Source organism: Lates calcarifer, linkage group LG19, assembly GCF_001640805.2.
Source record: "Lates calcarifer isolate ASB-BC8 linkage group LG19, TLL_Latcal_v3, whole genome shotgun sequence".
In the NCBI taxonomy this organism is placed as follows: Eukaryota; Metazoa; Chordata; class Actinopteri; family Centropomidae; genus Lates; species Lates calcarifer.
This window is the reverse complement of record NC_066851.1, coordinates 13,213,761-13,238,521: the sequence shown is the minus strand read 5'-3', so window position 1 is coordinate 13,238,521 and position 24,761 is coordinate 13,213,761. Positions and strand designations below refer to the sequence as shown.

Below are 24,761 nucleotides of genomic sequence, written 5' to 3'. Positions count from 1 at the left end.
ACGCTACTTCTCGGGCACCTGATTGTTTAAACATTGAACTGTGGAGACGCAGAAAGGGAAGACGAGAACGGGATGGATGGAGGGTACAAAAAGAAGCCGAGGTTATTTATTTTTTTTGTGTGTGTGATTGGGGAATGGGTTAAAAAAAGGAGATGGGCGAGCCTCTCCTCACTCCAGCTGGAGAGAATTTGGAACATAATACCCTTGTAGCAGCTCAGCCAAACCTCAATGCTGATGGTGCATTTAGGCTGCCTCCCTCCATTGGGCTAGTGGATTGAGGTGCGAAGGGGAGGGAGGTGGAGGTGGTGAATTTGGGGGGGGGGGGGGGGGTATTGTAGCCAGGCTTAAAAATTGGACCGAAGTGCAGTTTGCTTCACGGCCCCTGTGGTGTAGTGTGATTTACCGTCATCTTCAAATGGTGCTTTCAAACAGAGTGTGGAAATGTGTCAAAATTTGGTCTCTGTAGGGACCCGGGGAAAAGAAAAAAAAAAAAATCACATTCCTCTCACTGATGTTTTTCCAGCAAAATAAATTTGATAAGTATCTTAATCACCTTGAAATGAGACCACGGCAGGTGCCAGTGTAGTCTAATGGCACATTTGCTGTGAGCTATGTTGGAATTCAGAGTAGGGAGAAAGAGACCTTTTGTGGTAACATTTAATAAATAGCAGCAAGAAACACCTTATTGCTTCAGAGGATCACATTACATCATGTTTTCTTACATTTTCCTCTCACTTTCCGTCTGTCTCATTCTCACTGAGGCCTCACGGACTCTAGCTCCGCCTGTACATACAGTGTATGCTCTGTGCTGAAAATCAGTTGTTATCCTCAGTCTCCAGAAAGGACCTGGCTTCTCCCCCCTCCAGTTTTGTAGATGATTGCAGCATTAATGCACAGATAAAGACGAGCTGCAGTTGAACACCCAAGGATTAAATCAATGGATTCTCTTTGGTGGCTTAGTATAGTGAGCATAGGCTTCATACTGTATTGCTGTGAGGCGAGAGAGAAACTTCCAAGGCACACCAGTCGGAGGCAAAATAATTGATCATTAATGTTCATGGCACTATAGCAGAACCAAGGGATTTTAAAATCAATGTAGTTTTTCCTGTCCTCCAACACATATTCATTTAATGAAATATTCAGCCTCTGTCAAGTTGAGCAAGTGGTGATTGCTCAGAGAGGAGAGTGGGTGAAAGAGTGAGCCTTCTTTTGTTGTTGTGCGTGGTGCATCTGACACTTTTGTGATGTATTTTGACAGTTTTATGGTTCAGCAGAGACCTCTTTATTGCGTGTCTTCGCCGAGTGCATCACACTTGTAATCATAACTTAACCACGACCTTGGCCCCCGCTCGGGGTGGGAAAGAGGAGGCTGCGAGATTGCTTATGATGCAACACAAGACGAGAGAAGATGAGAGCTAGTGGAGGTCATTGATTTGCTTTTTTTTCGTGCAGATGCCTCTTTGCTTTTCTCTCATCTGAATCCCAAAACAAACACGAGCTGAGGAAAGACTTTACTTGATTTCATCTTATAGCACTGAAGATCAGTTTTTATCACCAAACTTAATCTGATCACATAGGGAGGATGTTACACTGTTTTACTCTTTACTGAAGTTGATGCACTCACTGTACAGTACCCACACCCACTCAAACACACACACACACACACACACATGTGCTATGCCCAGCACATTCTGCGCAGTGTGTTTATTCAGCCTTTCGTCAGCTGTTTGATTGCTTCTCTCAAAGGGCAAAGCCCTGCAGTAGCTTGCATGGAGGATAATTAGTGTTGTGATTGTACTCAATAACCACGGGTACCTGTCTGCAAGAACTCATAGGCCACTCTGGTCAGTTTGACTTGATGCACACCAAAGGAACCTATGCTCGCTGAGCCAATCAAGCGAATTATTGCAGGTTACAAGGGTTTTGATGATATATTTATGCGGCATATGTATGACAAGACTGCTGATTCTGTTACAGCAACAACAGCCGCACCTTCCATCTGCTGAATAGTCTGTATTCATGTTCTCGCAGAGGCCTGAAACTTCCAGGGTTGTAATACAAAACACTGTCGTCTGATCACTTCCTCGCGCTCAGTTAATTGGATTTACCTCTCTCGTGCGGTGTTTGAGTTTAATTGCAGCTCATTATTTGGGATTGAATTTCATAAAGTGGATTGTTCAAGAAAGACGCAATTCATAAGCTTTTTAGAAAACACCTCCCTCCTTGTGTGCATCCTCTTCTCTGCCAGTTGCCGATTTTGGTACCTATTGACCGAACAGCTTCTCCACACACAAGATGTTTGTCAATATTTGACCATGTTCCTCTACAAGAAAAAAAATGTTTCTGGGCTAGACAACAGCTTTTAATATTGCTGCAATGTGGCAAAGTATTGTCTAAAGGTGATAGATTTTTATAGTGGATGCTGAATCCTGAAACATTTTAGCGATTTTTTTCAGAGCCCATCTTATTCAGCATAGGTTTAACATCAATATTCAGTGCATTTTTTAATGTCTTTACTTCAGCATCAACAAAAGTAGAGACATAGGAGTAACATAGGGATCGATGATGTAATCTATCATCTGTTTAATGTTAATATGTTTTCTTCACTGCAAAGAAAGAGTAAAGAATACCCACAGGTTAGATATCTTTGTGTGTGATGTGTCCACTTTGGTTCACAGGGACAAATTTGCATCGCGTGATTAGGTGATCGACATATTTCTCTGACATTCTTGTGTCAGACAGCACATTTGCAAAGTCTTTGCAGGCCTTAATGAATATTGAGTGTTCTATCTCTTTTGCCTTCCAATTAATGAATAGATGTTGGTAATTATTTGACCAATGCCCCTCTCTCATGACATGTCCCATATCCATCACTAAGTTAAAAATAAATTAAAATCAATACAGCCGGCAGACTCTTAGGACAGTGTCAGTGCTTCCTATGGAGAGACCCATGCAGGTCTGAATAACAACTATTGATCCTCCTTGAGGAATATTCTCTTTTATCACCTCCCCTCCTCAACATGCACACACATGCACACGAGCACACACGTATACAGACACAAGATAAGCGTTTCTTTTGCCCTCCTTTCTCGTAGTTACAAACATTGGCAGCTGTTGACAAAAACCCCATCTTGTTTGTTCTTATCCCCCCCCCGATAAAGAATGCAAAAAGATCAGAAAGTCGAAACCAAAAAAACAGGACAGAGTTGTTGCCGATAGAAGCTGGCACCGTTGTTGTGATTTATATTTCAAACAACTCCCTCTCCTGTCCCTTTTTCCCTCTGTCCCCTGTGTGGTAGGTGGCCATTGTGCAAACAGCTCCTTGAAAAACAAATGGCTTCCTAAATCGTTGTAAAGAGCTGTGGCAGCTCGATCCGACCGGAGGCCCAGGGAGAGAGAGAGAGAGAGGGGAGGACGGGAGATAACGTGTGTCAGCAAACATTGACTGGGCTTTATCACAATGAGGTTTCTGTGTTGGAGGAGCTAAGAGGCTGGCCGGCTAATCGTCCTCCACAGAGAGCACACATTCCTACAGGTCAGGGCTCAGGGTTATATATGTGTGTGTTTGTGTGTGTGTGCAGAAGGACTTCTGGTGTGTTTATGCAAAGGCAACTCAGAGCAAAAGCTGCAATTTTGTCATTCCCCCCCCCCCTACTCCAACTCTCCCCTCCTGTCTGTACACCGTCGTCTAACTTTGTATGCTGTGACCTGCGATAAGCCCTGACGAAAAAGCAGTGTTTGCAGTTATAACTGTGATGACTATTTGTTTACCCTTATCTAAACTGCGCGATAAATCACAGACGAAAAGTAACATCTGGCGTGGTGGGAGTCAAAGAGGAGAGGACAGAGTGTGTATGTGTGTGTGTGGGTTTCTTCTTCTTTCTTTTTTTTTTTTTTTTTTTTAAACAGAGGGGTCACTCTCAGCTGCCGGGGAGAGGGTGAGAGTTTACTGCTCAAGGACAGACCAGGGAATTAAGTTTCACACAGGCATGAAGGGGTTTACTCTCTTAACAAATGACATCTGAGGAGAAAGGCACACTAAAAGCACTCAGGGTGATTCCGCTTCAGCTGTGAGGTTAGCCTGGAGGCATCTTTTCATCTCGGTTCGTGACTCTGGAGTTTTTTTGCCCCTTGTGTCTCTTTAAGTGTTTTCTGCTCCGTTCTTCTAGGGCACCGGTTCTGAGCTGTTTCATACCTCGGTGCAATAAGACCCCGAGTCTGTGTGTCTGCCCTGCTGGTTTTTCTCCCCCCTCAAGATCCACCGAGCTGCAGTTGCATATCCGAGCCAACAGATGTCAGCCTTTCCAGCTGATTTCCTTTAAATATTGGTTTGTGGGGGGAAAAAAAGCAGTGCTGTCAAATCCACAGCCTCAGACACTGCACTAAGACTTAGGATTAGCAATGCAGGGGACACGCTGGTCTGAGATTTACTTTGATATACATCATGTATGTTAATGTGATTCTTTATTGATCCCCCAAGGGAAAGACTCCATTTTTTTTTTTTTTTTTGCCTTGTCCCTCCCCTGGGGGAGGTCAGAGTGCGGGGTCAGATACAGCATAACCCCCCACCCACAACTCCACCTCACCCAGAGCTGGTAGGGACCCACTGTCTTGTTCAATGACACTTCATCAGGGTGAATGCGTCCTGACGTTGGGGTTTGAACCCTGGTCATGTGACTGAAAATTATGCCACCTTGCCATCCTCTTTGGAAGATGGAGAAAAATTACAATCAGTGGTTGTGAATGGTAATTCACACTGTGTTTTCTTGCAGGGGCGGGGGGGTCAGCACTGTCCTATCCTTAAAAATATATTACTATTCACTCTTCGCGTTGCATAATGCCGACCGTTTAATCCTGTTTAGCCGTCAGGCCCCGTGATAACTCCTGGGGAATCGCTGCTATCCTTATCGTATTTATCCAGTGATGACAGATTAGTGGGTGTTAAATGCACTTCACATACAGTAGACATCGGCCCCGGATTGGTACAGCGTGTTTCAGGGAGGGAGGGCTCAGGCGCAGAGTATTTTCTATTTTTTTTTGTTGTCATCAAAAAAAAAAAAGGATGAATGAAAATCCACTCACTGAGTCGGCTGCATACTGGAACAAGATAATTCTTGGCAGTAAGTGTGCACTGTAATAATTTAGCAGCAATGCACAGACAGATATGTGCAGTGTACCCGCTCCATAGGAAACTACCGTGGAAAAAACTAATACAGTTTGCAGTATCACCCTGTTTGATACAGACACATATAGCATTTACCCTTCACATATTCCAGAGGGTTTGCATGGCAGCTGTTGGTTTTTGCTGTGAGGGTTTAAAAGGTTCCAGCAGAAGTTGTGTGCTTATGCTGTTCAATTACTATGAAAAAAAAGCTGTTGGGATAATGCTCATGAGCTCATACACACACACACACACTCACACACTAAGTAGCTGAGTGTGCAGGGTGAGTCTGTTCCTTCCAGGCAAGGGCTTGTCTGAGAATCTAAGAGGCAGGCAGGAAGGCACAAGGTGGAGACCTCTTCAGATCTGGCTGCTATTAACAGTCTTGTGATCTGCTCATGTTTACCTACTCTCACAACACTGGTACTTGGGGCTGTGTGGAGCATGGGACGCGGGGCCCAGCCTCTTTGAAGTGAAGTTGATCCCTCAGACTACGCTCTTGGTAATTGCACCTTCTCTCTTCTCTCTCACTCTCTTTTCTTTGACCCCCCCTTACCTTCTCCCTATCCTTGTTTTTTTTTTTTTTTTTCCATTTTCCATCTCAACAAGATGAGATTTGGAGGATGCAGATGGGGAGCTTTTAATGTGATTGTAGGCCTCTTCACGTTTGTGCTTTAATCTCATACAAATAAGAGAGTAAAAAGTAAAACATACACAGTATTTAGTAAAACATATACAGTATTTTTAAATGTTCAAGCATGTTTTTTTTTTTGCAGTTTTAGAAGAAAAAATTAGGGATTTTCATGTGCATTGCTGATACTGTTCATATGCTATACTCACTCTCTCTCTATTCTCTGCTATAGGGCTTAAAAAACATCACGTCTTTCGTCTATAATTCACTGTACCAGATTTAGATTATCATAATTGAAAAGTGGAAGCAAAGCGACGTGAACAGACGGAGCATAAAAAGTCCATGTTAAGCACCAGATGACAAAAAATGCCATTTGTTTGTGCACTTACTGTCTGTCGATAAAGTAGCCGTAATGACACTTGATTTGAATTAGTTTCGTTTTTTCTTTTTTTTTCTTCCTTTCTTTTTATTCAGTGTTGTTTGCTCCATCCACTGTCACTGACGTGCGCTGTGTTCAGTGGCGTGCGGCGTGGAACACCTGTGTGTTGTTGTAATTACTTTGATTATACCTACTATGGGGTGTTACAGCAGTCTGGAGAGAGGGTCCAATTTAACCTGCAGTGAATTTCAATTCTAACTGAAAACAAGAGAAAAAATTGCTTTCTGGAATATTTGATCAGCAGAGGGATATTCATAGGCTTACATGCTGTGAGTTTGTTGTGTGTGTGCGCACATGTGTGTCTGTGTGTGTGAATATAATAAGCAACAGGGATGCATATTGGACTGTGAAGTTCAAGGTTCGTACTTTCCTTTTGCTTTTGATCAGTTTGCCATGATGGGTATTGGTCTGCATCCAGACATATGACAGTCCAGGGGGCCTCATTGGTGAAGCCTGCTCTCCCAAAAGATGCCAGGTGCCTGATTCGGAACAAATGCTCACAAACAGAAACACAAACACACCAGAGGGACCCCGCGTGTGCATGTGTCTGTGTATTCCTCTTTCTCTGACTAGGGGAAGGGGTAAAGCTGGCAGGTATTGAGCTGCGTTGAAGTAGAACGAGCAGCCATGGGCATCTCCCGGTTCATGACGCTAGTCAGAAAATTGACAAGCCAAAGCTGCTTTTTATTCTGCAGCTACAATGTAAATGAAGCTACCTCCTGTCCCTCATGCAATCACCCCCAGACCCACTAACTGTACAGACAGTGGTTTAGGTTCCCTCTCTTCCTCCCTCACTTTCTCTTTCCCTGACTGTCTATAGCTTTTATACATCTCCGTCTTTCTCTCTCTCTGTCTCTCTCTCCTCTCTATACTGCTCCCCCTTGTCTAGTTAGAGGGCATATATACCTTTCTTGCTAGACAGGAGAAACCTATACTTTATCACTGCCACATATGGGGAAAGGTATTTTCTCCCAAAGGGAAAACTGGCATGCAATTATAATGTTCTTGCTACCCCAAACATCCTTCACAAAATATATAGCATCCTGTTTTTGACTTACATGAGTTTATGATCTCTTACATGGCACCACAGTGTTGCAGGTCTGCTGTGGGTGTTTCCCTTTATGCCGCCTTATGGTTTATTTACTCACTTGGGCAAAGCTCTAAGACTATTTAAGTTGACCTGCAGTTTTTTTCCCCCACCAGCTGTAAAAAGTTAGTCCTTTTAAAAACCAAAACCAGTGTTTCACATGTCAGTCAGAATAAATGCTTTTCTATGACGGAACAGATTGAAAATTGCTTTTGTAATTAACAATATTTCACCTCTAAACAAGGTCGCCCTCAGTTTCACATAGTGTGTTTCATCCATATAAATATTCTCACAGAGATAGTGCAAACACACCTGTGATTAGTTGGAGTAAATTGCAGACAAATAAATTGAATGGGTAAATGCACAAAATTACAGATGACAGCACTTTGAGATGTCTGGAAGCAGTTTCTGAACCCAGCACAGAGCTGCAGTGTGCCCGTCATACTAGCCGGCCCTCTACCATCTGAGTGGTAAAGTGGGACAGATGTTGAGGGTTAGAGAGGCCCCAGTGGGATATTGAGAATGATGGTTTGGCAGGGGAGCGCAGGACAATAAAGGGAAGAGACGGAGAGGCCAGAGTTCTCTTTCCTGACCATCTGCCTGACTGTTCATCCGAAATCAAAGAAAGGTGCCCCTCCGTCGTGCCCGATGCTAATTTCCATTTACATTTGAACACAAAGATTCACAATATTACCTCATGAGAGTGGAGAGAAACAAGGCTTGCGAATGCTGCTGAAACCAAGGAAGGAGTGTGGGTTTCAAACATTAAAGAGGCGCTTGCGTGCAATAACATCCCCTGGAAAGATGGGAGCGGAGAGCTTCAAAGTGAGAAGACATAAAAGTGCATTCTAAAGTGTCCAGTTATCAATTCCCAATTCATTGAGGGATTGGATCAATAGCTGTCCTCCTAAATTTCAGGACAAGCCTTTGAAGTGAGCAGTGGGGGTACAGTAGGCGTATAATACTGTATATTTTGTTTTCCTGGAATTGATGCTCCACAGACTCTATAAACCACATATCAAACTTCACAGCTTTTCATACTCCCAACAGTCCTCCAAACATATCTAATAAATGCAACATCAGTTACTGCAGTTTGGATGTCTCACTTTGAGCTCGAGTTTCAAATTTCAAAAAATTCACAGTAATAAAAGTGGATTCTCTAGGTTCCACTGATGTACTGTATAACTTTTTTTTTTCGAGAATAAAAAAGGCATCCTCTTTCTGTAGAGGAAAGGCGCTGTTTTGTCAGATTGGTATTCAAGTTATCGCCGGATGCTGCATAATTGTAGGGCTGCAGCTGCCAGAGCACGGCAGACCTGCCATTGGTTTTACATTTCATGAGAGTTTACATACGCTATGTTTCTTCAAGTGGAAAATTGTTTTCTGCGTGATGCCAACAGGTGGACTCATTAGAGAGTCAACATAATCATGGCAATCATTCCTCTCTGCAATTAGAAATATTGATCATTTACATATTATCCCAAACCGTGGTTGAGTTTATGGTTTTAATCACTTACGTTTCTAAAGCCAAACATCTGTAGTAAACAGCAGTCAGGACTGATTTTATTAACTTGGACTGTGCTTGGTCTTAGAATACAAATATGAACAAGGCAGAGTTGTTTGGCTGGATTTATTTTATGTCTCTTAAAAGTTTTCACACTGTTTTCTCCTCACAGCAGAATTTTTCATATGAATCTTTGAGCATTACAAACTAAATTCCATTCACCTTAACCTTACTAAGGTGGAGGCCAAAGTCTCAGAGCCAGATATCTCACTTGATGCCTTACCACTAAATGAGAAAATATTTTCTGTATTACTTTTTGGGTTCACCGACCTTTTGAATGAGTATACAAGGTCTTGAGATAATAAATCTGAATCTTTATGTGGAAGAGTTTTGCTTCAATTTTCATCAATTCCCAAAATTGACATAAATTGAAATAATGGTAAAATCTCTTTGAAGTCTTCATTGGCCTTCCAGTATAAAGGACAACCTTTCACATGTTTTAATGTATTTTAATCCTTTTGAATACAGTAATTTATATATAGATGTTAAGAATATAAAGCAACAATTGTACATTCTGAATTTTGAAACACATAAATGACATGACAGTGGCCTCTACGCAATCCAGTATAGTCAGGAATTCTGTCCGCACTCGGAGATACCACATTTTATGATTTACATCTAGTGCCATTGTTCAGTACCAATGAGGCAGAGTGTTTTAATTGCCTAACATTAACTGTACCTTCACCATGATTTATTTGCTCTAGCCACAGTCTTTCCTTAACCTTAACCTCGCCATAGTTGCCATGCACAGATGTTGTAGAAAGCAATTGTATTGCAATTGCAATTTAAAAATGTTGACATTGGACATTAAATTGTTGTTACTGAATGAAATCTGGGGTTTTAGCAGAATCATCCAATACTGACATTCTTGTCTGAGTTACTCAACCACACAGTTCAGCTTGAGGGAACCAGGTCTAAGGTGAACCGCCCCCATTAGACACTATTGTTGTGGTCCGGACAGCCAAGGGTCGAGTTTCCATGTCCACTCACCACCATTTTCTGTCTTCCAACCCCAACGGCTTGCAGATGTCGTCCGAAGGCTGAAGGTTGGCTCGGGGCATTTTAGTTCGCTGCACCTTGTTGTCTACCTCTCACTGTGTGAACCAAACCTCTCTCCGGCCTGGCCTCCACGGGTCAACCACAACATTGACTCGCTCCCCAGCTTGTCAACGTGTCAGGGAGCATGCAGGCGTGCTGGAGAGGCTGAGGCGAGGAGAGAGACAGACACATGAAAGGCTTTGCGTGTTGTGAAAATGGTGGTTTAAGATGGCCCTCTAAAACATTGTTCGCATTATGCTCTGCCTAGAGAAAAAAGGCAGTCCAGTGGAAATGAAATGACCCCTTTGGACCTGCTGTCATGTGACATCTTTGTTTTCCAAGCCTGTGATCCAACCCATAGGTAGCTCAAAGAGAGGCAGAATCAAATTTCCTCTCTTAATCTATTTTTGGTTATTGCTTTGGCTTGAAATTAATTACACTGCTATACATACTTGACAGCTATGGATCATCACTTGAATGCTCCCATAGAAGCTATGTGAACCCTGCATTTTACTGCAACCCTAGTATAATCTCTCCATGTCTCTAGCAGACACATTAAAACTGTTCTCACAACAAGTCCTGTCATTCTGCCTCAACCGAAAACACTTTCAGCGTCACATCACATTAGATCACTGGGCAAAACAGACACCACACATAAAAAACATTCCTTTTTTTAACACTTCTCTTCTTGTGGGCTTAAGCCGGGATTTGAATCATGTAACATTTAAAGAGGATTTTCACCACAGAGGAAACAAATGAGTCCTTTTGAATAGGTTTGTTTAAACTTGTGCTATAATAAGTTCTGGCCCTCTCAGTTTACGCCATAGTCGCACGCAGCTCAAACAGATGTTGTCCTGGCCAGTAGGGACAGATGTACTGGTGGTGGACATAAACCAATGTGTCCCCTCTCTCCATACAGTTTAAGTCACTGTCCAAACAGGATTAGTGCCAGCTTCGAAGTGTCAAAGCAATTACAACAATGACATCAGTGTGGTTTGGGGGGGGGGTTATGGCTGATGGAGTGTAAATGTCTGCGGAGATGAACGCCTACTAGCTCTCAGTTGTCACCGCCCACTCTCCACGTCCATCTGCTCCTCTTTCTCATGCATCAGATTGGGCTTTTTTTTTTTTCTCTTTTTTTGACAAAAGATGCACCAGTCCATCAGAGTCATGGCAGTTTGAGCTGCTGGCTAGATTAAAGATGGCCGTTAGTCATCAGCAACCCTTATTCAGAGCAATTGTATTTTCACAGTGTGAACAGTTTTCTCTTATCTGATGCAGGAGACAAATAGATGCTCACATTAAACAAATGATGTTTGATGAAATCAGACCTTAGCAGTAATGGTAATAAAAAGGTCAGAAAAGGTCAGAAAATAATATATGTCACCATTGTAACTCTTCATTTTAATCCCAAAGAGGGGAAAAACATCAATTAAAACCTTAAACACGTGGCATATATCTTGCTGATCTCCAGCAGTTTTGCACATACATGGAGCTACAATATATAATGCTATCAGAGACTGCAGAATATGCCTTTTTTCACTCTATGCTAATCTGACACACTTGGCCGTTCGTGCGGTGTACTGAAGAATCGAGGCGTTCCTTGATATATTCTGTGGGGGAAGTAAGTTCATCAGTTGATGAAAAATGAATTGATGAAAAAATGTACCTTGAGTGTCCTGGACAAATACATCCATAAGCCACTTACGTAGATAAGCTAAGTGGCAAACCTTACTCACTCCTTTTAATATGCCTCACTGGTGCTCAGAGAAAGAAGGAAAGCAGTACAGATATGACGTACCCTCTTGCTCCCCCTCATTAATCTTAATAAAACAATTGACCCCTGAATAGCTTATTCCTGCCCTGGACCATTAGGCTGCATGACCGAGGCTTTAAATATTAAGCAGGCTTTGTAAAATTTGATAAAATGTTTAGTAAATGGCATAAGGCACGGTACACTCATGGGCTTTTCTCTTACCCTTGTGTTGTAAATGATAGATATGTTTTTATTAGGCAGAATGCTGTTTTAAGCTGCGTTGTGGTATTGATATTTGCCTTCAGCTAGCATGATTTAAGATGGCAGATACATGCAAGCCCATCAGGCTTTTACCTTCCCTACCTTTCATAACTAACTGCTCTGATATAATGTTGCAGTGGATTTCCATGATTTACAAAAAAAAAAAACACGCAGTGACCATGTGAGCTTCACTCTCTGCCTGCAGGGATACTATGCCATTTCTTGTCTGTGTAATGCAGCGCTATTTTTTGCCCCCTTTGCCCCCTCAGTCCGCGACGATGGAGCACAGTATACCACACAATATACAGTAATTTGTCTCTGATTAAAATTTCTGCTGAGCTTTGAAGCCCGCACTGGTGTTCTGTGCTGAAGTGGTCTTCCTCGTCTGGTAAAAATTGAAAGCCTTTTCATCTCAGAGGGCTTAAGGGGTCAAAGGAACACCAAATAACCCTCCCTGTTGTGTTTCTTTTTTTTCCTCCTCAGAAGCTTGTAACAAACTGCACCTTTGTACGGACGCCGGCCTCTGTCAGGCCGGGGCTTGGGTGGGTGGGTGGAGGGGGGACTGCCCTCGGGTTCAGGCTTTGGAGACCCTGTCAGCGTCAAAATGGGGTCTGCTTTATTTCACCCCCTGACCTCGGGCCCAAAAAGAGCCACGCAGGAAAAACAGAGAGATATATGATACATCAAGGCCTAGTGAAACTCCACGGCTGGGAAATGAGGAAGCTGCAAACTGCAGAGTGAGCAGAAAATGAAGGAGCTTATTGTATGGGGATTTTTAACACCACAATTCCTATTTGGGGGGTGAATCAAGGTTGCTACATCGTGAGATTGAAGCCAAGAAGTTTTGCCTTTTGATAGTTATTTCATTGTTGCACACTGTCATGCAGTGTATTGTGAAAGTGAGGTCGTCTGTCGCAGGCTTTGCACACAATTTGCACCTTCCTTACTTCCTATCATTTACAAATAAATAAATAACACTGAAACAGAAATGAGGTAAATTCATTAAACAGCCCGGGGAACTGAGTGGTGTCCAATTTTCTTAAAGTGTAAATTTAAAGATAACGAAGTGCAACATTTAATAAGAGTTACATCAAAGAGAATACATGTTTGCACCTGAATTGATGATGACAAAACCATCACATGGAAGATTTTCTATTCTGGGTAAAACTGAAATCCATGGATAAATTCTCTAATTTGGTGCATCTGCATTAAATGAATGAAATTGATTGACTTGGAAATGTTGCTGCATAGCCAATCAATCTAAAGAAGGACAACGCAGGGGGCGTCCACGGGGATGCGGAGAGGAAGGGCCTCCTATTGTTTTGGGGCCCCGATGTCAGCTAGTCCTTGACCTTGGGGGGGGGGTCCAGGCCTCTGCACTCAGGCCCGAGTGAGAATACTGGGACAAGGGCTGGGATGCTCAATATGGGAGAGCCAGGCTTTCAAGCTCAGGGTCACGGGGTCAGCATCAATGCTCAGGAGTATTAATGAGTGACCTTCGGAAAATGGTGGAGGAGGACAGAGAGATGGAGGGAGGAGGTGAAAAAAAGAGGGAAAAAAAACGTAGGAAGGGGTGGGCGGAGTGAGTGGCAGAGAGAAAACTGTAAAGCCCTGAGAGAATGGAGGCTGAGACCTGTTTCTCCAAGATAACAGAGATTGGCCTATGAAAATGCATCCATCACAAGGCCACTAAGCCGGAGCCTTCTTTTGTGTGTTCGTGTCGGCTGAGAGTAGAGGGGTGAGGGGGGGAGGAGGAGGAGGAAGAGGAGGGGACAGAGAGAAGGGAGGGTCAATCTGTGGAGATGGAAACTGGGGTGGAGGTGGGGGAGAGAGGGAGGGAGAGAGAAGAGGGTAAGGGAGAGAAAGGGGTCGCTCAGGCCAGCCTGGCGTGGACAAGTGAAGTGGGAACGCTCCATTGCTTATTCAACAGGGAGCAGATAGAGGCCCACCAATCTTTTGAGTGTGTGTGTGTGTGTGTGTGTGTGTGTGTGTGTGTGTGTGTGGGTGGGTGGTGGTGGTGGTGGGGGGGGGCAGCCAATTCGCAGGAGATTTCTAATTTTGTCAGCGAAGGTCTTGGCCGAGGGGTTTGTGACGGAGGCGGTCTCGATGAGCAGGGAATGATGGAGCGAGGTGGAGAGGAAGACATATTGCTGTAATGCTCTTAAGGGTTAAAGGCCTGGGCAGTTCTCTTTCAATAAAGGTTTAAGAGCATGTTCTGGGGAGAAAAAAAAATTTGCATGAAGTGCATGTGTCAATTAACCTGCGTTTTGCTTTTGTTTTTCATTTCATTTTATGAGACAACTCCTAAAACATTGGTTTTGATTTTTGTTTCCTTGCCTCAGTTCCACTGAACGTGCATACTTTTCCTCTGCTCATCTCATCTTTTGTGTTTAAAGCGTGCTGTTAGAGGTTTTTTTTTTTCTTTTTTCATAAAGCTTTTCCTGTACAGTGGTGAGCTTGTCATTCAGAGTACAGTGCATCTCCATCTCCTTTTTCCATCGCAGATCAATGCCATCTGCAGGAGTGTTGGAACAGGATTGTCTGCTTTATACTGTTTTCCTCCTATCACCTGCTGCACTCTCCAGAATTTCCAAGGAAACATTCTCCCTCTCCTCCATGTCGCCGCTTGTTCGGTTCCTGATGTGAGGAGCAGGTTGACACAGATGAGCAACAGACGAGGGATAGATTGTGTAGAGGGGTAATGGTGATGGTGGGGGTGGGGGGTACACATTGCGCTTGTGCTGATGACTTCTGTTCTGCATTGGAAGTGGCACATTGACGCAGTCAAATTAATGTGACTGCCTTCAACTTTTCGCTTTTTCTATCTCTCTCCCTTCTTCTTTACCCCCGGGCTTTTTAATTTTCACTGGTACTTCCTGGGGCTTCTGTCCAATCTGGAGACAGATGCACCATAGGCACTTTAAAGCTCCGTAATGTATACATTATTCATATCACTCCACAAAAGGTGCTCATTAAACTTTACATGGCCAATGGAGTAGGCAGCCATAGATTGAAAGCGTTGCCCATATCACAAATGTCACAGTGGATTGACAGAGAAAGGAGAGAGCGTTGCTGGGGGTTTGATTTGAGGATGGCTTTGATTTAACTCCAGGGTTATTTGCATCCAGCTTTATCCATCCTCCCCTTTCAGTTCACTGTCTATTCTCTCTGGAGCCCGTGACCTGTATATGTGAGTAGTACACAGAAGTTAATGATACTAGGATATAAATACAAATTTTATGTACAAAAATACAACATTTACTGAAGATTATTAATATGTTCATATGTTTTGTCAAGCATGAAGCATGCAGAACAATAAGATACTGCAGGTCCATATAGTGCAGGCGGCTGATGTATGTATGTATGCATAAACTCCATATATAGTAATTCAACATCAAATGCATCTTTAAATCTGCCTGAACCCCAGCAGTGTTTCTCACCACACAAACAAGCTGCCACAGAGGGCCCTTTGGGTAAGACCTACACGCTTTCCTTTTCCTTAGCTGGAGTCTCTGCAGAGCATTCATCCCTTAATAATACAACACTTAACCCTCCTGTATTGTCCATAAAAGGCTTGGCTGGCAGGTACAGTAAGCTGGTGGGACTAACAAAAGCTTGGTGCCGAGCTGAGAAAAACATCCACACAGGGAAATGAGCTGTCATTACAGTAGCAAGGCAGCACTCAGGCACTCCTCTGTATGTGCTCATCTCTTCTGCTTGCTACCCCCAAGGTCCTCTTCCTCTCATAAATACATAATTACGCCCACCGCCCGCCATGATGATTTCTGTTTTCATCAGCTGTCAGAAATGACCTGAATTACCCATCACTGTTTGACCCAAATGCAGCCGTCAGATATGTTAATCACAGCTTACATAACCACTCAGCCCTCTTTCTACCAACTTAAACCTGTGTGTGCGTGTGTGCCTGAAACCCCCTCTAAATAGCACCTGTCACCAACAGAACACATTAAATAAAAAAAAAACAAATGCGAGAAATTTAAAACTCAAGATGAAGTATTTTGCATCCATAAATTAACCTTGACTTTGACGTCTCTCGGCAGGAGGCGTGCTGAGCTGTACCTTTTTAATGTTTAACATGACAGACAAGACGGAAAAAACAGAAAAGGCTGATGTCCCTGAAAGCTCTGACCTGAACTCATCCAATATGCAGCATGAGGAAAACAAGATAAATGTTATGTTGACTGTCCTTTTTTTTTACTTTTCTGTCTTTCTAGAAATATTTAGACAGTGGTAATTAAATATGTATTTATGTAGATATTGTCAAGATAGTTTTAAATGATGTTTTAAACAATTCTTTTTCATAGCTCCAACAATGAATTGTACACTTAAATTTATTCCAGTGAAGCCTTCCAAATGCTGAGTCTATGCATGTCTGTGGCATAAAAAATGCTGCCAGTAGAGTGTACATGCAGTGATCTGGGAAGACCCTTTCGGACATCTTAAGTCTTGCAGCCTTAGTCTCCTGATGTTTCATGTTGCGTCTCACACCCCACCGTAACCTTACTCGAGTGTTTTAAAGTCAAGTGTGTTTGACATTTTACTGTGTGAACCCATGTAGCCATGTACGAGAAGACTGTTCTCCTCAGTCAAAACATGGCCGAGGTCACAGTGGGATTTGTAGGTACAATCCTGCAGACCGATGGCATTAATATCTCTCTGTAACACAGTTACAGAACTAATCCTGAACGAGAATTTACATCAATATATTATGACAAAATTATGTGCCTTTTCAAGTCCACATAAATTCACAGCCGGCGGTTATTTGCATTATGGGTAAGATGTTTGCATAGTGTAACTAACGGATCATTTTGTAAAAATACCAGTTGTTCAAGTACATTATATTATCTCTGTCTTATATCTGATGTATGCGGTTGTAATTAGACACTGACTTTTATCAGCCCATCAAGAGTAATATACAAGTGAGAATTTTTGCTGTCAACGCAAGCATCACAGCAACAAGTTGCATAAACGGCTTCTTGCAACGTTATCTCATTAGTGGTAATTATAACAGATATCATCCTGTATTATTGTGTGAGCCAACATATCCCCAAGCAAAAGTCCTTCCCCCAGCCCAATGCCTGTTTTCACCTAACACTGGGTAGATTTCGCTCTGCCGTCTTTTTCTTTGCATAAACAGTGCCTGCAGTCAGAGTCTGCTCTGATCAAAGGGACAAATCTATCCAGGAGCAATCAGGTTGCTGCGCTAGCCCGGGCTGCTGACAACTCCAGGCTCTTTGATCAGAAATACATCATCTTCAGCAGGCTGCCTGCCTGGATGCCTTTGTCTGGGGCCAGGAAATAGGGGAAGTGATAGCTCCCTCTTGGTGCTCTTCTTCGCTGCTACGCCTTTTGGCAGGCAAGATGAAAGCTACCCCAATTATAAGTGAAAATACCCCCAGTGAACTGAGCTGAGCTTCTGGGGTGCAGCTAGAGCCACCACCCTCCTATATCATCGCTAAATCTCTATATGCTGTCTATGCATGATGGTACAAAAGATATTGTCAATTTCTCTTTTCTCTTCCCCTGTCTTTCTGGGTGAAATGAGACTTTGGTTGAGATAGTGTGCCAGTGCAATTGAGGTCACATCCAAAAGCATCGGTCTCCCTCCCTTCCAATTTAGTAACTGCAGTTCTAATAACATGGTCTTGTCGGCAAGGAAAAAGAAAAGTGAATGTCTGGGCCTCTAAGCACACCTCCTTCGCTCCCCTCCCCTGCTTTCAACCCCTTGACTGTGAGCTAAAGCGATTTTTTTTTTCCACCCATCTTCAAGAGGTGGAACAGGAGATGTTGAATGATGGACAGGTGTGCAGGCATTGTGCTGTTCTGCTCTGCACTGAAGGAGATCATTGATTTGCATTACAGTCCCGCACATAAGACACAACCCTCTACACACACAAACACACACAGGCACACACATACGCACGCCCCCATCCACATCTTACTGTTTCACCCCTATGACTGCACCACCTCCCACATGGCAGCCCACACTCTGGCTCCTAATCAAGGGGCGAATGTTTATCTCACTTCCTGTCTTTTATAGGGGTGGAGTGTTATCGCCGGCTTCTGGTACCACCTCACCTGGGCTGACCTGAGAGGGAAAGCTATCATGCCTCAACGCAGACTTTACAAGCCTGGTCAGACAGTTTCGCAACCGTACATTACCCGACAGAGAATATACATCTAAATGAGGGTTACTGCAGAAGATTCAACCTTTTCTCATTGTCACGCTTTGCTCATATCTTGGCTCAAACAAATCAAACCAATTTTACTTTGAATAGATTACCTAAGCGTTTTTTTTTCTGTCTTGAAATACACAGGGAAAAAAAAACAAAACAAAAACACCCAGGGAAGCCGGTGCTGCTTAAAGGTGTAATCCCCTGCGTCAACAGCCTCAGAAGCATATCAGGTGTCTTTAAGCTCATCCACCTGTCAGTGAGCTCTTCCAGCAATTACACATCTGTCAAGTGTCACCTATCTCAGCTCTCACTGACAAGGGTTATGTCAAGCAGTCAGCCATTACAGCGGCCCAAATGGAGTCTGCATTGTTTAGAGCCAGCAGGAAGTGACTGTGGCATGGAAGAGTGAACAGGGTCTCCATAGTGTGACTGGGAAGCCAAGCTAACGGTTAGTTTCGGAGATGTGTGGGGGGGGGGCTTCTGTCCAGATCTCTTTTCTTGAGTCTCCTCGTATTTCTCAGAGCTGGAATGGCAGCAAGCGTGTTTTTTGTTCGTTACACCGAGCCTTGAGACTCATCCGGGCTGGTTAAATCTTTGCCCAGGGCAACGGCTTTTATATGCATGAGCTTGATTTGACCTGTCTTCAGGCTGTGAAGAGGGTTATGCAAAAGAGAAAATCAGGCAGAATATTAAATATGATATCAGGTTTAGCCTTTCCATGTGCTTTAATATTGGCAGTCTTATGGTTGGCTTGAAATACATACTGTGTGTTTTTATGTTTTTATAGTTTTCATATCCCTTTGTAGAGTTTATTTTACCCTGTGGTGGAGGGAGCGCACCTTAAAATAAGGAGAAGTTGCCTCACAGTAGATGTTTTCATATTTTTTTAATGACAAACTCAAACCACTAGCTTGAGATATTTATGAAATATGCTTATTTGCTTTCTTGCCAACAGTTAGATGAGAAGATTAATACCACTCTCATATCTGTCTAGCAAATATATATTGCTACAGCTAGCAGATTAGGTTAGCACAAGCACCAGAAACAGGAGGGAAACAGCAAGCATGGCTCTATCCAGAGATTAGAAAATCCACCCAATTAGCACCTTAAAATTGTAACAATCAACAAATGATGTCTTTTTTGTTTTATATGTACAAAAAAAAAGCACCACAAAAAGGATTGTAGTTTTACTTGGGGTCATTTTCCTGTCTACGTCTTAGCTAGGTGCAATAACATCCTTTGTTAACAAGACACTAAAACACTGAACTGTCAATCAAGTTACTTCTTATCATGAATTTTTACATTGCTGACTGTGGACTTAGGACCTTAAAACCTTGTTGCATTAACATGAACTAGGCAACCATTACATACCGATTGGCAAATATTGTGCATGTGGTTATTACACAGACTTTTGAAGGGCTTCAAAAACTACTTCTGAACAGCTCTCAGCCCTCTTCAATATTTTACTGTATATTTAGTCTGAGAGGATCATCAGATCGCGTCTCGTATGTGTGGCCTGTTGTAATGGCTGTTAACACCCGGCCTTTGTTGCTCTCTGAACTGAATTTTGTATCACAGGTGCTATACTCAGTGTTAAAAGCTTGCAAGTAAAGAAAGAAAGATTGAATCTGGGTCACTTTAATGCTCTCGTCCGTCACACCACTACATCTCCTCAGGCCTGAGACGCAAGGCACATTGTCAAGTATTAATGAAGAAAACGTCCCTGTAGGGCTGGTGTTTGTCAAACCAAATTACATACTTTCAGTTGGAAAGGTGAGGATTAATCTTTCAAATCCCTTCTGGATGTGTAGGATGAACCATACAGTCCCACACTGAAAATAACCCCCCTGATGCTGACGCGAATTGGCTGAGCAGAAGCATTGTGCTGTTATGGTATACATACTGCAGGACGTGATGCCAGTAAACTAGTGAATATGCTGACAGCAATACAGTACCTTCTATAGCTGCAGCAGCTGGTAAATATGCACACACTTTAACAAAAACTGGGACAGAATACATTCTAGCGGTGTGCCAGCGACTGTTTGGTGTTTTCATTATTGTGCTTTCCATTTTTGGCTTTTCGTCGAATGAATAATTCTGACTGGTGATAGAAAACAGAGAGAATAAACATAACAGAGGAGCAATTCTAACTTTGAGGGAGGCTTTAAAATAAAAGAAAAAAGAAAACAAATGAGAGAACCTGCATGACAATAATGTCTTGCTTAGGTGGCCATACAGCAGCAATCCTTTGTGGGCTTAAAACATATGCAAATATTTCTTTCATATTTATTATAATCATATGAACAAAGAGTGTATGAAAAAATGCAGTCAAACCCACTCATGTAAAACAACCAGACAAACAAATGAGCAAAAACCTCCAAACTCTATTCTTGCACAGCCAACTGTATGTCAATAGCTCTGTATTTTTCTGGCAAAAATTGCTTTTTTTTTCTTCCATAAACAGCTTTACATTGATGGCTGAAGCTTTTGTCCCATGAGGTGGTTTTATTTGGATGCGTTGAGCAAAAATAATTCTTAGTCAATTAAATGCCATTGATAATACAGACATTGGGCTGCTGTGAGAACAGCAAAGCAATCCACATCCTCACTCATTTATGGTGGGGATTTGGTCTACCATGGGAAAGAAGCACTGGAGGTGGATCTGCAGAATTCCCCCCCTTCCATCTCTCCTGCCAGTGTCTTGCTGAGATTTAAATAAGCCTAAAGATTACTTGAGGGCCTTTAAATGCAAATTTTGGTGAGTGTGCAAAGCCCCTCCTGTAAACCTCTGCCTTATCATTTGCCTCCCAGATTAGGGCCTGTCTGAGATGGGAAGCTGGCTCCAGGCCCCCCAATAAGCTGCAGGCCAGGGGCCACTCCTGAGAGGGAGCGAGATGGATGGAGAGGGAAGGAGCTTGCTATGGATATGTGTGCCAAGGTCAGTGATGGCTACACTCACAATAATGAGCGAGTATCAAGAGACTTGCATCTGCGGGTTTGCTTATCTCACTGTGTGTTTTTGTGTCTCTGTGTACACGTCTGCTCGTGTTTGTGTGTTTTCAGTCGCTTCAAACACAACCACAGTACATTCAGCCATAAGGGCTCTGAGCCAGGATCTCTGACAGATTAGGCAATAATCAATTAACAAATTAAGAAAAAGTAAGCATAACTGCCTTGTATCCCATGCATTATAAAACACTTTGATGCACAGCTACAGCGATTGGCCCAGTGTCTTGCACTGTTTTTTATAGAGGGGATAACAGATGTTGGAAATGGCTTTGATAGGTATATTGGCTCTGAGGAAAATCCAAGAGTATTTATGGTTTGAAACATGAAAGGATCCTGGCTTGTGGATGCATTTATATTTGAATGGCACCCACTTCATTACTTAATGATTTGAAAAGGCTGTTAGGGAGCTGAGCCTGAGCCAAGGAACCCATGACCCTGCTGAGTCAATGTGCTAAACAGACACAGTCTCTCTGCTTCAGGCAGCTACACTTCTCACACCATGGAAATATGACATATGACTATGGAACAGAGGAGAATACATTAGACTAGATTAAAACACACTGCCTTGTGCAAGAATTAAATATAACTTAATTTTGTTAAAGCAGCTATAATCAATATTTTTATAATAACAATTGATCAAACAGCTATGTGGAAAAGGGTTGGCTGTAATGACTCACAGGGAATTATCACCCACTCTGCAGTTCTCCTCAGTTTTATAGCCTCTTTCAGCTCATTCTTTTTCAACTGTTTTGATTCACTAGCAGCTCTTATGGCATTGTTTTTGACATTAGCATTTAGCTCTAAGCGCAGTACTGTGTAGCTGCAGACCCTGGTTTAATGTCACGTACAGTGTAGCATATTTTGATGTAAAATGTTGTATATTCCAGTCAGAAACTGAGCCACAGCAACTGAAAATCTTGAGTTAGTGAAAAACACCCACAACTGTCTTGATGCTTTGAGGGTTTGGAGCAGGAACTTTCTTCAACTGTCCTCAACATACATTAGAAGAATCTAAAAATTGCTTTTGAGACCGCAACTTTGAAATCCTAATGCACTTACTTTATATTGCCAGAGTTTTTCTGTTTCAGTATAGACTAATACAGAGTTGTCTCAGAGCCAGCATCTACCAGACATTACTGGAACTGCAGCTCAAGGCAATTCTGCACTGGCTTCACTCGTGAAACATAATGGTTACCGTTGCTGCTAAGCTGTATGACTCAAGCACTTATGTTGCTCAAGGGCACTACCATAGTAGTTATTTGGGAGTGTGCATTTACTTTCCCCACTCTGATGTTTCTATCTTGGATTTTCATGCTCCTAATTCTCTAAGCACCAGCTTGCAAAGGTCTGCAAAGCTATCCATTTTACTACATATTAGACTCGAGCACTGAGGTCACAGAATTGCACCCATATTCTTCAGTGTGCTTGTACTGTATAGCACATTATGTCATTCAACCCCTTTGATTTCTCAACCTCGCTGTAGCCTACATCCTGTGCACAGTGTGTAGGCACAGCTGCTGTCAACAAGGACCTATGCTGTCAGAAAGCACCAAACTCAGGTCAAAGTCATGGAGGGGAAAGTTAGTGATGGTGGGAGGAAGGGTGGTGGCAGTCTTGACTGATGTTGTGGTTGACCGCTCTCTCTTTATAACCCCACCTACCTCCACCTAGCAAACACACACGCACACACACACACAAACACACATTCATACACATGCACACAATCTCCCTTTCATCCCCCTTTTCTCTACTATATACCCTTGTCATACAGGCTCCCCTCCTCCCTCCCGGGTGCTCAGAAACGACGTGGATGAGGTCGAGGACATGAGGAGCCCACCGGAGAGAGAACAGATGTCACATGCCTCTTGCACCACGCTCAGGGATGTGTGTGTGTGCGCGTATGTGTGTTCCGTGCTGTGACAGGTAGCGTGTCGTGGTTGAAAGGTAAGGCCGGGGCCCTACTCCCAGAAGGAAATAGAATGAGATGGGGGCCAATAAGGGGGGGGGAGGGGCACTGGGATAAAAAGAAATGTATGAAAATAGGTCCAGGATGTAGACACCGTTGTTGTCTGGTGTTCAGTGTGAACTTTACAAAAAGCTGTCAGTCGAAAATGGGACTGTAAAATGTCATGCTGTGTATGGGATGTTTTCAAACCGAGCTTGGGAAAAAAAAAAACAGTAATCGATAATTAAGCAATAAAATGCGTGTTTGATTTAAACTCGCTGCCTTACAAAGAGCTGGTGTAAATCACTGAGACAACCATCCATCTGAGTGGAAAGTCCTTTACTGCTGTTATACCTGAGAAGAGGAGGTCTTTTGGCATGTTCTAGATTGGATTAGACCATTGGCAGATTCAGAGCTACATTAGTGACCAAGGCATATACACATACACAAGATTACATTTTGATTAGAGGCTACCTTTTTGTAAAAAAAGAAAAAAAAAAAACGTACGAGCCCTCTACTTGCCAGGCTACTGTAATTGAAAGGCATTATTACTGGTTAATTCAAAACTACTGTAAGTTCTTGATCAAGATAACTTCACCTCTGTCATAATTATACACGTAGCCCGCTAGATGTACACTCACCTGTGAATTAACTCATTAGAAATCACGCTGATAACAGACATGTCATGTCCACCTACCACATGTAAAGTGATCCGCTGCGTCCCTGGTGATACCTCCCTCTGTGATAATGTACATATTCATTATTCAACGTGGCCTGTCAGATTAACAGAGTATACGGCAGATTAGCTGGTTAGCTGTCTGGTGGTCTTGTCTTTTATCCAGTGACTAGAGTGCCCTGACTAAGCACATCATAATGGCAGCAATCCCAGGTGGTGTGTAGTGCAGGAGGAGACCTACTTTTGATCTGGTCTGAGTTTCTGAGGGGTTTGGATGGATTATGCTGTCTCTGAATGTTTGCATTGAAGCCAGACTGATCATAACTACACTCATGTATGTGTATGAATATTTACATGCCATGTTTGGCCACAAGGGAAAAGGATTTATCCTTCAGTTGGAGTCAGAGGTATCTGTGAGCCAACATCTCCCATACCTTCCAGGTACTGAAGCCTATGTGTATCCTGTAGAGCTTAAGCGTTCAAAGCCACCTTCATGCTGTGGCCGGTGAGTCCTGCATGATAAGCAGGCATCTTTCTCCTGCAGCACAGCCTCTGTTGGATGATAGAGACATCAGAACTGAAAAAACGACTTCTGAGCACAGGACTGCTTTCCCAAAAACTCGCACTGTGCGCGCGTTGGGGGTAAATGCATGCATGTGTATTTGTGTCTGTGTGTGAATGGGTTTATTCAAGTGTGTTTGTGCGTGCTAACCAAGCTGTGTAATCTGAGCCAATAACAGAGTTTAGCATGGTTTTGGCAGCTTTTTGTCTTTCGATTTAAAGGTGACATCACTCTGAGGATTCTCCATATGAGCGTGCCTCCTGTGTGTGTGTGTGTGAAGCTACAGAATGTGTGTATGTTGCACATATGCTGACAATTATACGTCAGTTTCCACAGGGAAACCAGTGGGCAGGATGGAAAGTGTATTTGAACCTACGTTACATAAGTCTACAATCAGCGGGTATGGTAGTGATTCAAACTATGGTAAACATGTTG

At 42.9% G+C, this 24,761-nt stretch overlaps 1 protein-coding gene across 1 annotated transcript in view; it reads left to right on the top strand.

Annotated features, from left to right (window-relative positions):
• The window catches only part of LOC108888151 (doublecortin domain-containing protein 2), an 83,339-nt gene extending 60,019 nt beyond the window's left edge, over positions 1-23,320 (top strand). The window contains exons 11-12 of the mRNA XM_018683991.2: positions 20,946-21,072; positions 22,915-23,320. Of these exons, the coding sequence (XP_018539507.1) occupies positions 20,946-20,950 (5 nt within the window). The 3' untranslated portion in view covers positions 20,951-21,072; positions 22,915-23,320. The remainder of the gene's footprint in view (positions 1-20,945; positions 21,073-22,914) is intronic.
• Positions 23,321-24,761: the final 1,441 nt, after the last annotated feature.